Here is a 22,344-nt window from a genome sequence, read left to right as displayed (position 1 = left end):
TGCTGAAATGTACACAACCGATATATGCAGCCCAGAAAGCTGGCACCATGGGCTTACAACCTTAATTTGCCTGCAAGAAGAAATGGAGATTTACCTTCAGAGCACGTTCTTGATTGTTTTCAGCAGTCAGATGTCTCGTGTTGTTTGCTGAAGTCTGGTTCTGCTCTTTCAGATGATGAAGCTCCTGCTCTAGCCGTTTGCACTGCAACGAGGAAAGAATCCCATTAAGTAGAGGAGTGTGGGCACATTTTTTTCAACAAGCCAAATGAATTAACGTAAATAACTCCATCACCATTTCTGCAGTACTGAAAGCATAACACAAAAGCAAGTTAGAATCCCAGGCCTTTATTAGAGCTATGTTTTTAAAATGTGCCTCATTATTCAGCTTCTTCCAGGTCAAACTGTACACCAAAAAAAAGCTATCAGATAGAGACATTTTGCAGATTGTTTTAAAAATTCTTTAAAATGTCAGGTTTAATTTCTGCTCTTGGTTATGCCAACATAAGGCTGGATTTTGGCTTCAGTATACTAAGTAAATGGATACAGGAAGTGACACATGCTTTTAAAAAAGCAAGCAAATGAAGGACCTTCCTCCCAAATCCTGGATCCAGCCTTTTATTAGAAAATATACATGTAATTTTTATACCTATGACTTTTATGCTAAGAGTTTACTTTGATTTCCAAACACATACCACATCTTGAAAAAAAAGAAGTTCCAAGATTGTTTTGTTTAAATATTTAACTTAATGACAAAGAATGAAAAATTTAACATTTGCTGCAGTGTGCATACAGACGTATACTTACTGCTGTCAGCCAAATATCTAAAGACTAAAGATAAGTTAAATTAGATTTCACTGCTTTTCAATGTTATTTTTAAGAGGTCTTGCCCAGCTACCTTGGTTTGAAGGAGCAATTAGTTGTCTTGTGAAAAAAAAAAAAGTCTGCTTTATGAAAAAAAAAAAGAAAATGAAAAGGCAATTAACTGATAAAAAGTATTTGAACAAATATTTTCTGAAAACACTAGTAAGAAAGTAATGAGAATAATGCCCACATATGCACTGCTCTATCAAATGAAAGACCTGAAAACTTGAGTTTCTTGTGCTATCTTAGTGACTGTGGACAACACAGAACTGAGCTTCCCATCAAGTATATATAACCTACTTGTAAGCAATAAAGCACAGCTCATGTCAATGCTAAAAAAACAAAACCTGTGAAATAGAGAGGTGTAAGACTGCAAAAATTCAACTGGGGTCAAAGTAAATTAAAAAACTATTAAAAGACCTTTAGACAGTGTGCTAGTTCGAGCTAGTTTGAGACAGAAATTCTAAAGACATACCAATCCATACACCTCTTAAACACAAAGTAAGTCTTTAACACTGTGCTGCACACCCAGTCTAGTATATAAACCAGAATGACACAATCTTGTATTTAAGTTTTAAGTAAATGTAGGTGTCCAACTAGTATTAAAAAAAATGATTCACACATCTGTTGTATTTCATTACTTCTGTTAGAAATATATGTTCATTTCTAGAAGAATTACACTTTTTTAAAGACAGTAAATCTCTCTGGCTTGGTGCATGCCCTCAGTGTCTGTTGTAATGTTCATTAAGGGACAGTTTCATTTTTAATGCAAGAAAAAGACTCTCCCACAAGTAGGAAAATACAGAAAAAGTAAGGTACATTTGACTGCAGATATTTTCACAAACTACAGACATTTTGTGTTCATGTGTTTTTCACATGCACGCCACAAAAAAAATCACATATCACAGAATCACAGCTGTAATTCTTTTTTCATGTCTGAGGATTATGTCTACAGACATGTAATAAATAAGCCTAACAAAACTACTGAAGATCCAAGCCCAGATGATAAAGGTTTTTTTTTTTCTCTATAGTAACTTTTTTCTCCAGAATGCATGATTTAAACATCATTAAAAAAAAATTATTTACTAGTACAGGCGTTATCATGACACTTTACACACTATATCCTGTGAGATCAGCAGGCCTCTCACTTTTCTGCTTTGCCAGCATTCTTCTTCAAAACAATGCTTCAGTATTCCCAATTTGACAACAGCACTGACTTCTCACAGTAAACATTAAAAAGGCCAAAATCTCAATCTGCCCCTATAATATGAATTTATATTCACATTACTGCCTCAATTCCCAAAGAGAAGTGAAAATATACTAAGAACAAAACCTAGGAGGAGGACCACATGGAAAATTATCTTGATATGCAAGACAGGTTGCAAAACTGAAGGAATGAACACAATCTTATTTTGCTGTCCACTCCTGCAAAGACAGGACTGCGAAATGAGCAGCAGCAATGGGACTCCAGTATTATGCAGCGTATTACAGATGCAAGAAAGGTAACATAAAATAGATGGAGCTCCTTATCAAGTCAGCCTTGACATGGTTATATCAATCTTGGTAGTATTTTTTAGTTTTATTTTCACTAAGATTGTTGATATCTGAAAAAAAAACCAAACCAAAACTAGGCATATTCAATCAGCATACTCCTTGAATCCATTTTGAGGGTATTATTGAAAGAAATGCTGATCTTGTTTCACCTTTGCATGTGTCTTACTATGTTAAAAAAAATGTATTAACAAGATATTCTGAATTATCAAATGTATTTATTCCTAGGTGTCTAGGAAGCAAAATTTTTAATTATTCTATTTGTGAAAGTATTATAATAATACTCTCAAATAGCAACATTGTGTGTCTCAGTAAAACTTTATACTCGACACCACCGTGAAATCTGAACTATTAAAACACTGAAATAGCAATCTAAAAGCAAGCATGCTTTCACAAGAACAAAATCATATGAAATTTCTGTGTAATCCTGCTGCAAAGACAATTTTTAAAAATAGAATTTAAAACAATGCAGCCCTTCTACTCACTGCAGCCAACATTTTTTGATTTCTGTGTCATTGGTTGTTAACAAGGTCCAGTAAAAATAGATGGTCTTTAATGGAACATGTGTTTTTATTGGTTCACTCCAGGGCTCTAAAGTGCCAACAGCTGCAAGTAAGAAACTGGATTTCCTTCTAAAAATATATATAAAAATACTTTTTTTTTGAGCACAATGAAGAGAAGATATTGTCAAATTCGGTACTGGCAAAAAGGAAATGTTGGATCTGTCCTTTCAAGAAAATTGAAAGCTAAAGGAAGTGTTTAATTTACAAATATGAATGTCTAAATCTTGTTACCCAAACTTCAGAAAACTGATACTTGGGATGCCTTCAAACAGAATCCTCATAAAGTCAGAGACAAAATATTTGTGCAAGACAGGGTGCCTAAACATCTGATCTGAGGTGTAATTGTGTACGGAAATGGAAATTCTCGTGAATCTAATGCTCTGTGAGACAGGCTCTTAACTGAGAAAACTACTTCCTTACTTCATATACTTAGAGTATATCAAGATATATGAAAGCAGTGTAGTCATGAATGTCAAAGAGGGTAAGCCTTGATCAGACAACTAAAGACTTTGCCATGTAAAGGGTATTAAAACCTCACAAATGCTAACATGTCATTTTATAAAGCTTTCACACAAGCAATTCACCAAAATTAGCTTCATTGCATGGTCTACTTTGTGCATTCAGAGTTTTGCAGCCAGAGAGACAATACTGAACATATTAAAAAAACCCACTCCAAGCCCAACCAGGATAAGCTTTCCTCTCCTCTTTTAAATTTTGTTTGTTCTCCTCTCTGAATATATTGCCCTCAAAAAAGTCTCCTACCTTAGCTAGCCTCTTTCAGGTGACAAAGTTCTTGTCAGACAGTAAACCCCTTTAAGCCTACTCCAAGTGCTCCTTGTGAGACCATTAGTGCCCAACTGTACAGTTTTCACTATAACATCATCCACTCCCAGCAACAGGCACTCAATCTTTAACCATATTTCTACAGTGCAACCTGGTTGGACTCCTCTAAAAGCACTCAATCTTTCCAAACAAACAGCTCTGTATCCAGCACAGGATATATCAGAAGCCCCTGAGACACCAAATGAGAAACAAAGCAGGCAACATACTGAACGGACAAGCACAGATTCAGGCAGAAAAGGACAGACAGAAAGTACACCTCTTCTTCCTTCCCATTGTCTAATTTAAGCCATTAGGCTACTAATGGTGAGCATTTTCAAATGAGCATCAGTTACCATGATTCATCAGAATGAGTTTGTGAGACAGCAGTGAGTCTGTAAGAAGTAGTGGTTCAATCTGCAGTAGGTGCTGATCCCTTTCAGTGGTTATCCAGGTGGGAGGGTTGAGAATAGGACAGGGAAAATCTAGACAAACTGCAGAGAGCAGCACATACTGAAGGGGACACTAAAGGAGAGGTCAAGAAGTGGACCAGGAGAATATCCCTGACTAAGGCCCTTTAGTCTTGCCTAAATACTGTTAAAAGATGGCCCTAGTTCCAGGTACATAAAGGGAGTAAAAATGGTTTACCATGAATTGAGTCTTTCAGAAGATAGAAAAATCAATGCAGACAACCACTTAATAGTGTTTGGCCTTGTCATGGTAGGCCTCAATAGGCTAAAACAAGCTTATCCACGTCCTGTCTTGCTCTGGTTTCACCTAATATGGTCAAGCTTGAAAAAATGCCATTCTGATTGGCTAATCTATGTCCAAAAACCCATTAGTCTCAGGCTGTATGGGTAAAAGAGATGAGCAGACAGCATGGCGTGCTCTGCTGCCTCATTGCATCCTGAACTGCCTGTAAACTCCACTGCCTTGAGTTTACCAGGAACAGGCTCTAAATGCCTGCACGCAATTGGCCTGCATAGCCAGTGTGACACTGTGTCAAGACTGCACAATGCACTGCATCCTGCCTGTCCCTCTGCAAGTCTTCTGTTGACTCAGGAATCAAGAGGAATCAGGTCAGAGACTATGCTAGACTCCCAGCTTCCTGAGAAAAGAGCCTGGGAAAACTCCAAAGCCTCTAATGACTTTGAGACCACTGACAGCAACCCCTCCATGTGCTTTGGGTACTGTCTGATAATATTTTATCAGTAAATACTTAAAGCCTCCTGCAATTCACTAATTGCCTTGTGCCATAAGCAGAAAGGAGCTTTCTGTGTCCATCTAGTGGATAAGTGGTATAATTACCTGCAAGTGGTATATTGACTGCAAGAACCTTCTATTCCAGTATGATGTTTGCATTTGCTAGTTATCTCTTAAAGTTTTGCCTGTTCCCTGTATGCATAAGTACCCAAGCCGTGCGTTTCAAACCTTGTAAATAAGTTTTCTGGTGAGATTTAATGTTGATAAACTGTCATCATAGTTATTAACAATCTTTGCCTGGACATCAGAATTAATACAGATTATTAATTTTGCGTAATTCATAACAGGCCTTTACTAGAAAATAAGGTTGCATTAACACATCAAACCTAACTTTAGCACTTGTATAAACAAATAATCTTTAACATGCTGTTGGCTGCTTAGCATTTCTTTCGGTTTGCACCTCTAACATGTTAACACAGCAGTATGGTGCCTGCCCTGCCTACACAAATTGATGAGGTGTTTTTTTTTGATCACTACTTAACATGATTCCTCAGTGAGGTGTTCTGAAAGTAAAAACAACAGACGTTACATGACAGTAAAGACAAATCTGCAAGACATTGAAGAAATAACATCAGTAGGACAAATATGGAACACAGCAAAGCATTAACATCGAGCGGAGCAACCCCCTGCCCCCAACCATTTGGTCCCTGTGTAGTTTGTTTATATGAAGAAAACATCTGTTCCCAGAGGCCTCATGCAGAAGCATATTTAACTCTGCACTGCTCAGGTCGATCAGACACTTCACGTGCTTTCAAAGAGACATAAATGTTTTGCTACACCAGGGTCCCTCGCTCTCATCTCATTGAACTAGATAGTAATGTCAGCTGCATGACTCATTTTGTATTTCAGTGCAGATCTGACCCAGAAAAGGGTACCGTGACACAACTTGGCTAAGGAGGGAACAGCTAGAGCTGACTATAACAGAAACCCACAACCCTTAGTACAAACGGTGGCTATTTAATACACCTGTGTCTGCCTTTAATATTACTGTATAGCATACAATGTTTTCCATCATCTTTCATTATGAGGAACCCAAATTAACCCCTCCTGAACTTATGGCAATATGCTAAGGGGAAAAAAAAAAAAGAAAGAAAGAAAAAAAAAGAGTCAACACATTATGCATTTTATATGCTAGGGGAAAAAAAGGAATTGATCTGTCTCTGTCAATACAGATATGAGGGTCAAAGTCTAACGAAACAAATGAACTAGGACTAAGAGGCCAAATTCTACATAAAGTTACTTCCTGAATTCTGAGTTACATTTGATAGTATCATCCAATTAGTGCATACAAAATGTAGCATTTTATTGAAATATATTTGTTCACCTAGAGTCCTTGTCCAAACCTGCAATGCTTTATAATCTTAGGAATCGGCACTGGCACAAACACAAGACTCTATTGATGAGATTGCTTAAAAGAGGGACAGTATATAGATGGAGGTACCATGCTTGTCCTGTTCTTGTACTCCTCCTGAAGCTTAGACTATTGGTTGAGCAGGGTCAGGATTGGTCTTGCCTGATCCCACCCAGTCCACAGTTTAATAGTAGATCTTAACACAACCACAGCTTCCCAAAAATATCATCATTCTTTCATTAAATTAAAGGTAACATATTCTTACTCAAGTCAGACAAAAATCAAATGTGAGTGCTTAGTCACTTTCCATGGGGTTGGCTGGCGCAAAATTGCTTGAGTATCAGGGCCTCCACTTTAAAATATGAGTACTTGATCATGTTTTGTGAACTTCTATGTGTGAAGACCACACTGAACTGGGATCTTTTACTAAAGGAAGTAGTAAGAAATGAAAGTAACCTAGTTCCTCCTGAAGAACTTGGGAAAATAGTTTATGACCCCCAAATTATGGGAAAGTAGGAGTTGATCTGAATGGCAGCTGAACTATTTTCTGACATTTATTTTTTCTTTTATGCATTTTAAACAAAATGCCCACCAGTGAAGAAAAAGATTCACTGTATCTTGATGGAAAAGGCACAAATACCATTAGAAGGTGACTTCATGTGATATCAAGATCCCACCTGCTACTATGCAGCACAATGATTTGAGAAGGGATAAACTGTAGAAGTATTTAGAAATTAATTAACACATACTCACTGTAATCAACAGCTGAATCACAAATAATTATTCTAGACACTAACTATGAAAAAAGATGAAGAAACATGTCTACTTCTTACATTTTTTAAGTCATCACCCACAGAAAAGTGAATGCAACATACTATTTGAAGCAAATGAGCACAATTCAACTGTTTCTTCTCTTCGTTTACTATTTTGTTTGTCTTTTCTTACTCCCTTCACAAGGATTTGCATTTCAGAGGAGCTCCCAGCTGAAAAGACACCTAATGGGAATGCAAACGTTCTCGGTTGAAAGCCTCTCTCTCTCTCTCTCTCTCTCTCTTTCCCCCCGTCCCTCAATAATTTTTTTTTTAAATTAAACAGTCTGTCCCTTGTCCCAAATTCATCATGATTCCTGAACAGGCAAACATCTTGCGCCACTTGGATGCTGCACAACTCTTTCCTCTGCAGACAAAAATAATACCAAAGTCATCCAGTCAAAACACCAACCAATCTTTGGTGTCACTGTGAATTATGTACTTTGAGCTGTACTTTGTACTTCCAAACTATGTTTGGAAGCACTTGCATTTATATAAATAGTTTTAATCCTTTTTCTTCTAAAATAATAATTTAAAACAAAACAAAGAAATAAATTAGTTTCTACACAATAATCAATAGAAGGATTTTCCCACTAAATTCTAATTTTGAATTAAGGCTTTCTAACCTCTGAAAGGAAAGATTTTTCTTCAAAGTTCTGGCAAACCATCAACAAATGTGTTTTAATGATTATTTATACAATGCCCAGCAGCTCAGAAGTGCTGGGATTTCAAGAAAGTGTCTCTATAGAACATAGTCCTCAGAAACATGCTAAAAACAAATTATGTTCTGTATAAGAGAAAAACCTAAATGTAAGCTGTTTTTTTCTTTTAGCAGTGTAATAGCGTTTTTCTGCCAGAAGCCATAAAAAAAGAAATGCATCAAAATAAAAATGAAACATTTTTGTCTTTCTTATCACTATGAGTCAGTTGGAGCCAGCAGAATTAAGGCAGATAATATGCTCGGCAAATGGTTTGGTTTCTTCTCACCATTCTTGTCTCCCCCTTTCTATTTCTGAGTGCTACATAATGCAACGAAACAAGCTACCACTTATTTTCATTTGAATAGTTAAGGAACTGAGTGAACAGAAACACATTCAGAAAATTCAGACAGTAAAGTTTAATTGTTTCCACTCTTGCTAGCAATCCAAACACGTGCAGCTACTCACCAGCACTGAGCAGCCCTATGATACTCACCTACCCAAATCCATTCTCTATATATTCTTAACCTTCCTTTCAGTGATGACATTTCAAAGATCAAGACAAGCTTGATCTACTTCTCAAAGAGCTCAGCACACACAGACTTTCCTAATCAATGACACTCATTATAAAAAAATGTGCAAGAAGAAGAGTAAAGAAATTGTGATGCTCTCAAGCTATAAGTGATTCACAGGTCATTCAAGTGGGGTTCCTGTATTGGCTGTGCCACTGGATTGATATGGTTCTGCAAACGGGGTTGCTGACAGACTCCTAATCTGCAGGAAGAAAGTTATCAACAAGAACTGCTGAAGCCACATAACTGGGTCACCTTCACAGTTTTCTGTATCCATTCCATAGAAGTCACCAATCTTACCTCTGATTCATTCTTTATAGCTGTTTCTAATCAGAACACAAACTCAGTAACCTAGAGTCAAACATTTATTCACGAACCTGTACTATGTCTGAAATTAAGCAAAAATGCTTTCAACTAACCTAAGAGAGGCTTTTTTCCTAATTGCCCGTCCTATATAAATAAGTGACTTCTTTTTCACATGGAAGTCACATTACTGATTCAATTTTTTTAGTTTCATGCCTGTAAGTCTAATAAATAATGTATAACCTAAGCATGTAAGCTGTTGAGTGGTATGCAAGGTTAGTATGCCTGCTCACACACATACCTGACTGCAGAGTTCTAGAAGCACTAGTAACTGACACAGTACAACAAACTGCATGGAGTTTGCACATCAGTTTGTTATATTCAAGAGCCAAACAATTCACCAAATTAAAAAACACTATGTAAAATCTTACTGCAAGAAGGAAGAAAAGTTCATTTAAACATCAACATTCTCTTTTAAAACAATGTAAAAAATATTTAGAAAGCAAATCTATAAATCACTGACTAAATGTCTGTAAGTACAATAATACTTAGACTAGGACCAATTTTACTTCCAATTCATGGTAGCAGTTCCAGGAGAGATTCAAGAGACAATTTCAGAGTAGAAACTTCTGCACAGAAAATAATTAATATTTAACTAAAATACCCTACTGCCTACCTGAAATAATTTCTACCTTGGTTGGGTTGTAAGTAGAAAAGGTCCCAAAGAAGCCAGAGAGAACAGCTGAAATACTACTTTGATCTTCATCTTCATAGAACATGTTTCATGTTTCATAGAATCAGCCTGGTTGGAAGAGACCTCCAAGATCATCCAGTCCAACCTATCACCCAGCCCTTATGGCTTTAGTACCCATTTTCCAAGTGTGGCTCCCACATACCCATTTACACTCTACTTAGCAAGGCAGCTGTCCAAGTTTAGGGCCACAAGCTACCCGGGGCTGGAGGACAGAAGTGACAGTCCCCTTGAAGGGTAAGAGTGAAGATGCTGCACACTGACTGGAAGTTTAAAGGGAGATTCTATTTACAGATGCATATATGTAAAAGGCAATCAGGTAAAATGAGGCCTGGAACACAAACCCTATGAGGAGAGGCTGAGGGAGCTGGGGTTGTTTAGTCTGGAGAAGAGGAGGCTCAGGGGTGACCTCATTGCTGTCTACAACTACCTGAAGAGAGGCTGTAGCCAGGTGGGGGGTGGCCTCTTCTCCCAGGCAACCAGCAACAGAACAAGGGGACACAGTCTCAAGTTGTGCCAGGGGAGGTCTAGGCTGGATGTGAGGAGGAAGTTCTTCACAGAGAGAGTGATTGGCCTTGGAATGGGCTGCCCAGGGAGGTGGTGGAGGCACTGTCCCTGGAGGTGTTGAAGCAAAGCCTGGATGAGGCACTTAGTGCCATGGTCTAGTTGATTGGACAGGGCTGGGTGCTGGTTTGGCTGGATGATCTTGGCAGTCTCTTCCAACCTGGTTGATTCTATGATTCTATGAATACATCCACAAGCTAAGTCTATCAGACTAAAACCATCTGGAGTCCTCCATCCCTTCCTCCTTCATCAGGCCTGAGAGCAGACCAGAACTGCCCTTCCCAGCTCAGGCCTACAAGGCCTCAGCAGGCCGCATAACACAGCTCAAAATGCCCTGCCCGCTAAAAGCCATCTCCCACTCCCAAACCATGAGATAAGCAGGGATGTTGCTCTTCACGGAGGAGAGAAGTGAAGGGATGAAAGCCAGGGAGGAGAAGAGAGGGATGTCAGCCAGGCACTGCCTTATAGCTCTGGTACCAGAAAGCAGAAGAGAGTAACAACATCCCGGGACGACCAGGTCCGTCCCCTGGGATGGGACTCTGCCTCCGTAGTTTCCTGTCAGTAACCAAGGCTCTCCTCCAAACTACCACAACAGCTTTGATCATTCTGAACTCCGTGTAATTCATTAGCACACTGAGCTGTAATATCAATGCAAATGTAAATGTAGATAACCTAACATCCCACTGCTTTATTGCCTTCAGTCAGGCAGGGACTGATTTCTCAGTAGCCAAACATCTCTGCACCACATGGGCTCAAAAGCCAGACACATTTTATTGGTGCAGATTTGTAGATTTTACATGTCCTCTGAAACATGGAAATATAACCATAGCATCACAGGATCACAGTATCACAGTATCATCAGGGTTGGAAGAGACCTCACAGATCATCAAGTCCAACCCTTTACCACAGAGCTCAAGGCTAGACCATGGCACCAAGTGCCACGTCCAACCTTGCCTTGAACAGCTCCAGGGACGGCGACTCCACTCAGGATTTCTGAGCTTGGAAGGGTCCTCATTGTTCTCAACTCTGCTGGTCAAGCTGAGCTACTGTCCTGGAAGGCTATTAGATGTCCTGGCTTGCCCCTTCCTTCTGCTGATGGGGGGAAGCAAGGGCAGGAGGAAAACAAAGGCTTATGTCCCCTCCCAAAAGTGCTACACAGGTACCCACAGGTGTTTAGGTACTTGTTGGTGTCTTGCCCAAATAAGGGTGAGCAAGCCCTGGTCTCACCTAATGTGGTCAGTTTTGCAAATGCATTTTGTTTGGTGAATCTCTGCGGCCACAGGAGCCATTACACTCGGGCAAGGAATATAAACTGAGCTAAGTTACAAGCATTTGTGCTGCTTCTGCCTTGCTGCCTCTGCCTCACTGCTCTTGGACAATGTGTTCTGCTCTGCCTTCTGCTTCAGACCAGCTTAGCCCTGATATTAAGTGCCTCAAGTTTCCCAGGACAAGGCATTTAAGTGCCTCATAACAGGGCAAGAAGTGCCACCGACATCGTGCTCTCTGCACATCTGCAAGAGATCCTGCCTGCATCTCTGCAAACCTCCACACCAAGAGGAAGCAGGATCAGGTCAGAGATCATCTGCCTCTTTCCCAGCCCCTTGGGAAGATCTAGAAGCCTCTCAATGGCTGAGCAGTTCCAACACTGCCACAAAGGAGCCAGGGACTATCTTTAGTATTTCTCTCCATTAAATACAGCATCTTTCCTCCATTCTTTTGCACTGCAGAATGTACACATACTCCGGTTCTCAATTCTCACCTTGTCTTGTATGGTCCATTCCATTGCACTGTTTAATTTCTGATTATATTTTTACTTCATCATATTCCCATTAACATTGTCTTTATTATGTGATTATTCTCAGTAATTCTCCTTTAATTACACAAATGTTTAGTGATGTTATAACTCTTGATAAACACTAATTACTTTTCCCAACACTTAAATCAAGTTAGCAAATAGGATTTTCTTATTTTATGGGATGAGAAGTTACCACAGAAATTTTGAAGACACTTAATCAGCTAAATAGATCATGTCAGAACTGGGATTGCTACACCCAGAAGCTTTTCTTTACTGACTCAGCCAGGTGATACAGAACTATTGCTTCCTGTGACCACGTGTTCTGCTGGCTCCTCAGAAGAGCAGTCAGTTCTATTATAAACAGATGGCCCACATCCAAGAGACAGATTGTCAAACATCTGACACAACACATCATGACAGATAGCTGACAACTGCTTTTGTTTAAAGCCTCTCCCCCAACAAGTTAATAATCTGCAGTGTGAGGACACACACACAGAAAAATAAATGATAGGATGGACATAGTGAAGGTGTGGAAGGTTTATGAAAAGAAGAAATTTTAGAAAGAAACATTCACAATGCGATCTTCCAACCAGATCTAGAAATTAGGAGCCTCGTTCTTGGATAAGTGTAAGGCAGTCAGCTGTTTTTAGAAAGTGTAATCTTGTTTAATTGAATGTAACTAATATTAGTTGACAGGAAAACAAAATTTGGTAAACAATCTGTCATTCTAACGAGCTGGTCTTCAATGGATTTTCTTAAAATCCATCTGCAAACAAGATTATTGCCTGAACATTAAGTTGGCATTTACTGCTCAAAAGGACAGGAATACTTCTGCTCCATTGTTAAAGTAGCATCATACCATTCAAGAAAACATTATCAGGCATCACTTTATAGATACAACAGTTAAAAAAAATTCTCTATTCAGTCATGGGATTGCAGATGTTCCCTGCAGGAAACATTATCTCTTTGTCCTGATAAATGCTATACTCAAAATTAACCAATCAGTTGTTTAAATGGCAATTAATTTTTTTTTTCTGTGTAATATGTTCTCCTAAAATGTCTTTAATGTGCAATAAAAGCCACTTTAAACTAGAGATTCACTACCTAAACTAGGTAGGTGAAAGCACAAACCCCTGCAGATATGTCTGAGACAGGAAACACTTTTTGAATAAATTACTTGAATCAGTATATTTGCTCTTTCTTTGTAAAAGCAACATAAAGAACAGCTAAAGATCACAACTAGCCAAAACGAATCAGCCTTTTAATGGCCAGAGAATAAATGTGAAAATGGAGTAACCAATTATACAACTTCAAATAATATTGTGAAATCAGTTTCTTTCTCACCAGAAAGAGTGATTTGCCATTGGAGCTGCCCAGGGAGGTGGTGGAGTCACCGTCCCTGGAGGTGTTCAAGAAAAGACACTTAGTGCTATGGTCTAGTTGACTGGATAGGGCTGGGTGATAGGTCGGACTGGATGATCTTGGAAGTCTCTTCCAACCTGGTTGATTCTAAGAGTCTAGCTTGCAGCACTGACAAATCAAAGGGCTTTGCTCAATCCATGACAGCAGAGAAACCATCATCAATCATCTATGAATTCCATGATTCAATACAGAGACCTAGGCAACGAAATACACACAAAATTGGTATTTCAGATATCTTTTGAAATTTACTCCTGTGCTCTTAAACATTCAATAAAAATATATTTTTAAAATGAATAAATTAATGAGCTCTGTATATGCTTAAAATGAATCACATATAGAAGACCAAGCCACCTCACAAAGAATGCTTAAGAAAGAAAATCAAAGCTCTGAAAAACTACACAAACCCACATGTTCAGAAGTTATGTATTACTCAGCTTTGGTAACAATGAGAAATGTTTGTATCATTTTGGTACAAGAATAAGACTTCTCAAAAATTAAGCAGTGGTTGGATCTGAAGATTTTACTTCTGCAGTAAAATTTGGTCTTAATTTCACTGAAGTGAAATTACAGGGATTGATGTGACTAGCTACCCAAAATGATCACAGAATCTTAAGGGTTGGAAGGGACCTTGAAAGCATCTAAGTCCAACCCCCATGTGAGAGAAGGATCACCTAGACTAGGTGCCCACTTCTCAAGATAATTGACCAAGCAGCTTTGTGTTAACAGCAATCTAAAAGCTTCCAGGTTTATTACTGAAAAGCAGAATTGCTTAAACCTAAGATCAGCTGCTTTTGACACATTCAATTACCAATATTGTCCTCACCCAACTCAAACATTCCTGGCAATTCCATCCCTCACATGTAGAGGGTAGGACAATCTAAGCAGAAAAAAAATTAAGAAAAACACAAAGACAGAAGAATGTTATCACAACTTCTGAATGCCAAGTGCTGGGCCTGCCTGCCAAAGCAAACAGAATGGGTAAAATGCATGACTACTGCTGAGAAGTGTCTGGATACCACAGAAGACAACACACACAACATAAAGAGAACATGTAATGAGACACACAGCTGCTGGAGAGCCCTACAAAAGGAAGCAGACTGATATGACTATTTAGAAGTGAGGATTAACAAGGATTTTGCTACTTCTTCTGGGAAGCTGGCACTGGATGCTTCAATTCTCACAGTGTGATTTTCAAGACTATTTTTGCAGACTGAAATTCTGTTAAAGCCCTAACATTTTGATTGGGAATGGGACCTCAAGCAATGAGACCAAAAAATGCTTGCAGATTGAGAAAGAATACTTTGTCTCAAAGCTACAGAAGATGGAGGCAAACTGACAGAGGGGGCTGGTGTTCATTCCCATCCAGAACACAACCAGCAGAGTTCTTAGGATAAAAAAAACAGTGAAATGTATTATTTTGTATGTTGCTGAGATCTGTAATACAACCTCCGAGGTATGAAATTCCTCATCATGATTACACCAGGACTTGAAAGGGAGTCATGTGCCATGCAGGATAATGGAGGTCATCCTGAATGCCATCACAGAGCACCTACAGGATGGTCAGGGGATCAGACCCAGCCAGCACAGATTTAGGAGGGGCAGGTCCTGCTTGACCAATCTGATCTCTTGTTATGACCAGGTAACCTGCCTGGTGGACATGGGGAAGGCTGTGGATGTAGTCTACCTGGGCTTCAGCAAAGCCTTTGACACTGTCTGACATAGCAAGCTCTTGGCAAAGTTGGCAGCCCTTGGCTTGCACAGGGGCACTCAGTGCTCTGTTAAGAACTGTCTGGATGGCAGGGTCCAGAGAGTGATGGTGAATGGTGCCACATCCAGCTGGCGTCCAGACTAGTGGTGTGCCCCAGGGATCAGTGCTGGGCCCAGACCTGTTTAATATCTTCACTGATGATCTGGATGAAGGGATTGAGTCCTCCATCAGTAAGTTTGCAGACAACACCAAGTTGGGAGCATGTGTTCATCTTCTAGAAGGCAGGAGGGCTCTGCAGAGGGACCTGGACATGCTGGATAGATGGCCACAGTCCAGTGCCACGAGTTTTAACAAGTACAAGTGCCAGGTTCTGCATTTTGGCCACAAAAATCCCATGGAGCACTGCAGGCTGGGAACAGAGTGGCTGGAGAGCAGCCAGGCAGAGAGGAACCTGGGAGTACTGGTTGACATCCAACTGAACATGAGCCAGCAGTGTGCCCAGGTGGCCAAAAAAGCCAACAGCATCCTGGCCTGCATCAGGAATAGTGTGACCAGCAGGACCAGGGAAGCCATTTTGCCCCTGTACTCAGCACTGATTAGGCCACACCTTGAGTACTGTGTTAAGTTCTGGGCCCTTCAATTTAAGAAAGAAATTGAGGTGTTTGAATGTGTCCAGAGAAGGACACCAAAGCTGGGGAGGGGGCTGCAGCACAGCCCTGCGAGGAGTGGCTGAGGGAGCTGAGGTTGTTCAGCCTGGAGAAGAAGAGGCTTAGGGGAGACCTTATTGTTCTTTATGACTACCCGAAAGGAAGTTGTAGCCACGTGGAGGCTGGTTTCTTCTGCCAGGCAGAACAAGAGAGCACAGTCTCAAACTGCACCAGGGCAGGTTTAGGCTAGACATTAGGAAGAAATTCTGTACAGAAAGAGTGATTGCCCATTGGAATGGGCAGCCTGGGTAGGTGGTGGAGTCACCATCCCTGGGGGTGTTTAAAAGGAGGCTAGATGAGGCACTTGGTGCCATGGTTTAGTTAATTTGAAGGGTTAGGTGATAGGTTTGACTTGATGATCCTAGAGGACTTTCCAACATGGTTAATTTTGTGATTCTGTGAAATCTTCCCTGTTGGTGACAAATGATCTCATGACACAACTAGGAGGAAAGTGTTCATAGTCATTCTAATGATATAGACATTTCCTCCACTTTGGGTGTTTTATTGAAACTTTGGTAATACTTCTGCAGATAGCAGGGAAAACTCTTACACATAATTAAGAAATAAGCAACTCAGCATATCTGAAAGATGACCAGTAAGAACTTAAGCTCATATGTTCTGATTTACATGTTAACAGCTGCTAATTAACTAGAGCTAATGTTAAAACTCTCCTCTCCCTTAACAGGTAGTTATGAATTCTATGTTATCACCAATATATGCTGTTCATCTTCCACCAGTACATTACACCAATGAAATAGCCTGCAGTCAGTCACTTGTAGTATTCTGTATTTCTGATCACTCCACAATGGTAGAAAGCTGTCATACTTCTATGATTTAATACAGTCCCATCCTTCACCTTCACAGTTTTTGTGTTATTACTACAAGTATACTTTTTACACAATCACAGCTTCCTAAGAGCCTTTAAGTATTTTTACAAACTTGAAATGTGTCAAAGTATTTTCAATGAAAAATAAACTATAGGTCAGAATATGATATTTTGTGCTGGCTTTGTGTATTGCCATAGCACATTCAACAATAAATACATGAGAAACACTACTGAAAAGTATGGCAACAAAATATTAACATCAGAAAGCATTAATTTCACTGGTGACAGCATCTTACAATCACATACAGACCACACACAAAAAGAAAATCTGCCCTTCATTTGCAATAAAGGGTACTGGAGGCTAAATTTTCCTTGTTCTCAAGTAACTCAGCTTGAAAAATAATTAACAGTGAATAAACAGAACGTGGAAAAGAGGGTAAATCCTAGATACTCACCATCTGAAACACGGAACAGTAAAGCCATACAACAAACAAATGTACGCACACTTGGTCAATGAGACAGGTATGTTAATGCCACTGTGAATTTTTTCTCTCATACAAAGAATAGTGATACATTTTCTTGTTCCACATTTTTTTGGTTGTTTCTTGCCAGGGCCACTATATACTTTAGACCAGATTATAGACAATAACTTCATCAAGCCTGAGGACTTCCATTAATTGATCACTTCACAACCAAAAAAAAAGGTCACAATGTCCAGACTAAAGCAAGAGGGAAAACTGCTGTTGTGGTAATCGTTACCTGTTCATTCAAAAACACTTAGAAATCTAGAAAGAAATTGAAGTAACAAAAATGTCAACTAAGACCTACAAACATTTCAGTCACAATCATCTAGCATACTTTTGAAAATGAGTAAGAAAGAAATTGAAGTAACAAAAATGTTAACTAAGACCTACAAACATTTCAGTCACAATCATCTAGCATACTTTTGAAAATGAGTAACCAGCTTATCATCATTACAATGGTTTTCCCTTACATTCTCTTTTACTCTCTGATCTTATCCACCAACTCACTTTACTGCTTAACACACATGCTGAATCTTAAGGATGATGGTGGAGGGTACTGCAATGCAATAAAAAAGGTCGGTATTCCACTTTAGTGACTTTTTGGAAAACAAACAAACCAACAACCAAGAAGTCAACAAAAACTTTACAATTTGTGTAGGATTTTATTTGTGACCTATGCTACAAGTTCAAAGCCCATTTTTCCTTGAAAGAATCAAGTTCATTTATGTCTTGTGGACACATCCAAAGCCTTTACTATGCAAGGCTGCATATAAAGTACTCTAATAATTTGCAAAGTTAAAGGGTTGAATACAAATGTCCTGGAATACTTACTCAAAGAACACTGATAGCTGTTTCTTTTGGGTTTTGGGTTTTGTTTTTTTTTTTCTTTTTAATAAATCTGATTCTCCTTCTTACATTAATTTAATCTTTACTTTCATGTAATGCAGAGCTTTAATGTAACTAAAGTAAAAAAAAACCCAAACATTTTCTTGGATGAAATGGATTTTTTCCCATGTCTATACTTTTATCTAAAGCTCTTAATGATTCTCAGAAATTTGAACTGAGGAAACACAATTCCCCTACTACTACTGCTAAGTTCTCTCACCTGTCTCTACTTATGCCTTGTTTTGCATCACAGAGTGCTATCTGAGAATGTGGGCTGGATTCCTTTTATGATAAAGCAAACTCAAAGATGCACTACAGGAATGATCCTAGCACATTCTGACACAAATGAGTATTCAGTTCATAGCACTCGAGCAGAGCTAGTTGTGCTAGTTTATCGGTCTGCTCCTTACAACACAGACGTGAAGGAAAGTAACACACACACAAAATCTTCCGGGTTGAGATAAAAGTTTGATATAAATGAGAAAACATAATGCACAATTACCTTAGCCTGTTTGTAGCTCCTTCCCCTTCTCTCCCCATCTGGCTGCCATTCCAGTGGAAGAAAGCCAACACCCAAAACCCCAGAATCCAAAAGCAGCAACTGTAACAGGAAGCCTCCTATGTTACAGTCTGAACTTCAAGCCCCATAACACTTTGCTCCAGCCAGCACTTTTATTTTGAAGCTGGCATGACAGCAGCATGGGGTTAAGTATCAGCAGCAGATTCAACTTCACCCATGACACTAAGTTCAAAGTTAAAACCCCCCAAAACCCCCAAATGAGCAAAAAAATTGCAATGCCTTCCATCCCTGGAATGTGTTCATGCCCATGTCAGATGCTGAGAACTAGTTCACACTCCAGATCCATTACTTGCGTGCACACTACTTGCTAATACAGACATAATCAACCATAAAGTTGCAACTATGAATATTCAACAAGTGGCAACAGGGTGAAAGCAAGGAGGTGAATGGACACATAGGTTCGATATACTAACCTTGTGAGTCCCACATTAATCACAAACACGAAACACAAAAATCTTTGTCACCTATCAAAAGAGTATTTACACAAACTCACCCAAAAGAATACAGTAGTTTTGCAGAAAGATTTCTTAGAAAGTTGCCTAAGAGGAACAGCTTTTAACATGAAACATAGAGATGGATTTTCACTCCTGCTTTTCAGTTTTAATTTAATCAGAGACATTTTAACTAGCAGGTGACCAAACCGAAACTGGATTCAATACTCAGTACCTAACTTGAAACTCTGAAGCATTAGGTACCATTGAAAACCTACACTAGGTACCTCTGCAACAGTTCTGGTATCTACAGAACTTATCTCATGCCCACTGATTCAGTGTCCCTTTCAGAGGGAATATCAGTGTCCCTTTCAGAGGGAATACTATTTGAAATCTGCTTGTATCACCTGGGAAATTTCCTCTGTGGGTTGTTGCAATCAATGAGCATGCAAAACATTCTTCCTCCCTTTCATCTGAGGGCTTTAACATTAAATATTTAAATTAATTCTAGAAATTGGTTTGGAAGACTAAGCTGTGTGAACCTAGAGCTTAGCACCATGATAGATGAGTCAAATAGCAATTAATCAAACAAGCTTGCATGCAAATTTACTGTCATTTTCCAAGGGGTGAAGAGTTTCTAGGTACTGAAAAGAAGTTGAATGTTAGACTGGAAATTCATTAAAGTTTACAATTAAAGACACAAAGCTCAATCATGCCCTCAAATACTATGCAGACATATATTTTCTGAATTCTGCACAACACACTGTTTGCAGAGGAACAACAGGTGATTTAACAATGCAAACAGTAATGTGTCTCAGGGCATCGTTCAGCTAAAACCTTGTGGCACTAAACAGAAGAAATGTAGTATCAATTAAAAATTTGCTTTAGAAGTTCAAAAAGACAAACCCTAATCCCTCTCTTCAAGGAAACATTGCATTAACATTTACATATTTACTCATACTTAGCATTCATGGACTAAACACAAAAGTTCAGTGTAAGAGCTCCTTAGAGCAATTTCCTTTGGATCCTCCTCGCCCTCCCACTAACGACCTACCAGGTCACACTCCCAGCTGTGAGATGCATTAACTCAAAAACTACAAGGCCTCATGTAACCCAAGCCTCACTGAAGTCAGACTATAGAACAAGCTGCAAAATACTCATTTTCACCAGTGAAATACTGAGTCCAGCAAAATCAGAGCTTCATGCCCTACCTGCTGACAGAGAAATGACAATCTGCTACGTCAATGCAAGAGACCAACTGATGCAAAAGATACAGATGTTTAATGTTAGTAAGTCTTCTACTATTATCTTCTCTGAACATCTCACCTCTCCTCAGCTTTCTTAATGCCTTGAGAACTAAGAGTTACACACAATGATGAAAGAAAACAGAGCACCATGATGAAAGATTAAACAGGTGTTATTCTTTTGGGGAACATTCTGCGCAAACAAGAAAAGCCAGCATAAGAAACACAAAATGATAGAATGGCTTAGGTTGGAAGGGACCTTAGATACCATCTATTCCAACCTCCCCATCATGGGTGAGGATGCCTCTCAAATAGACTTGGCTGCTCAAGGCCTCATCTAACCTGCTCTTGAACACCTCCAGGGAGAAGGCATCCACGACCTCCCCGGACAGCCTGTTCCAGTGTCCCACCACCCTCATACTGAATAATTTCTTCCTAAGATCCAGGCTAAACCTACTCTCCCTCAGCTTCAAACCATTCTTCCTTGTCCTATTGCTGGACATTCTTATGAAAAGCCCCTCTCCAGCCTTCCTGTAGGATCCCTTCAGGTATTGGAAAGCAGCTATAAGGTCCCCACTGGAATATTCTCTTCTCCAGGCTGAACAGCCCCAGCTCCCCTACAGCAGATGTGTTTCAGCCCTTAGATCATCTTTGTGGCCCTCCTCTGGACTTGCTATGACAGCTCTGTGTCCTTCTTAGGATGGAGATGATAGAATTGGACACAGACATCAAGAAGATTCTGTTTGGCCATTTTCCTCTCTAGTCCCCAGTGGACTAAAATTCCTACTTCAGAAGAAAAATAATACATATACCACTTCTGATCATCACCAACACATAACTAAATATTCCCATGGAAAATACTTATGCTTCAGCTAGCATAAATATATCTAAGGTAGAGAATCAGAGCATATCTAATTGTCTCAGAAAGTAAAAAACTGCAATTTTTGAAGCTCCCAGATGTTAAGAATTTTTAAGAAGAAGCAAGCAACCAGGTAGGGAAGATGCTCTTCAACATCACTCACTGTAGTACTACTCCATGCCTCCCAGTAGTCACTGGTTCTGCTTTGTGTTTTGGAAAGTCTGCAACTGCTAAGATTAGTATTAGTTTATTTTGCAAAGCAGTGAAGAAAACATGGATTTAACCATGTTCAGCATAACATGGACTTCCTAAAACAGGTATTGAATCAGACTTTTGAAGGATTATTTTCATTTAGGTACACAGGAAATGAAATGTGACAATATAATGCATCATTCCAGTGCATCACAAACTAGTGTAAAAACTAATGCTGCCAATCACAACAACTGCTTGTACAACTTGGCTGTTTGAAATCTTGCTTTAAGACTCTTTCACTCAGAATTACCTGCAAAGATTTGATGTCTATGAGGTTTAACTGAGGCCACTGATGTGAATACCAATAAAAAGGACAATCACTTATTCAAATCCTGTTTCTTTTCTCCCTACAGCCACAATTAATTTTTTAATGTTAAATCTCAAGTTTGCTTTTAAAGAGTATTCTATATTTTATTCCACAGACCTATTGCTTTCTCTCAGGACCTGGACTAAATTTTCAGGGTAAAAGGGGCATCTTGCAGACAGCTCATCTCTTGCACACAGTTCAAGCATCCTGCTGGCAATGAACTTCCCCATACCCATTTACCCGCCACAGAGAAAAACACTGAAATGAGGGTAACAAGAACTTGCTGTTGCCTGCCCAAAGGAAACCAGTCACAAGAGTGAAACAGCATGGTCCTCGGATCCTCAAATTACAATTAACATCTCCTTTGCCTTCACTTCCTTCCTCAAATAAGCCCATGACCAAAATTATCAGTGTCCCATAGCAGCTGCCCGGATAACAAATAACTGTGAACACAATGTCCTACCTTTCCTTTTTCTGTTCCCAAATATCAGTGAAAAAAGGGAAAAAGTAGTAGAGGAAGCATCCTGGTAGAGTGACTAAGAGGACATTGTCAAATGTGCTCCTGCCAACTAAGAACTTACAGAATCACAGAGTGTCAGGGGCTGGAAGTGACCTCAAAAGATCATCCAGTCCAACACCCCTGTCAGAGCAGGATCTTCTATACCAGATCACACAGCAATGTATCTGGACAGGTTTTGA

At 39.4% G+C, this 22,344-nt stretch overlaps 1 protein-coding gene across 3 annotated transcripts in view; it reads right to left on the bottom strand.

The window, feature by feature from the left end:
- The window catches only part of MIPOL1 (mirror-image polydactyly 1), a 206,414-nt gene that overhangs the window by 100,914 nt on the left and 83,156 nt on the right, over positions 1–22,344 (bottom strand). For all 3 annotated transcript variants that reach the window (XM_064149041.1, XM_064149059.1, XM_064149050.1), the window contains one exon: positions 95–202. In XM_064149041.1, coding sequence (XP_064005111.1) covers positions 95–202 — 108 coding nt within the window. The remainder of the gene's footprint in view (positions 1–94; positions 203–22,344) is intronic.

Source organism: Pogoniulus pusillus, chromosome 1 (assembly GCF_015220805.1).
Source record: "Pogoniulus pusillus isolate bPogPus1 chromosome 1, bPogPus1.pri, whole genome shotgun sequence".
Classification (NCBI taxonomy): Eukaryota; Metazoa; Chordata; class Aves; order Piciformes; family Lybiidae; genus Pogoniulus; species Pogoniulus pusillus.
Note: the sequence above shows the minus strand (reverse complement) of the source record. Positions and strands in the feature narration are given on the sequence as shown.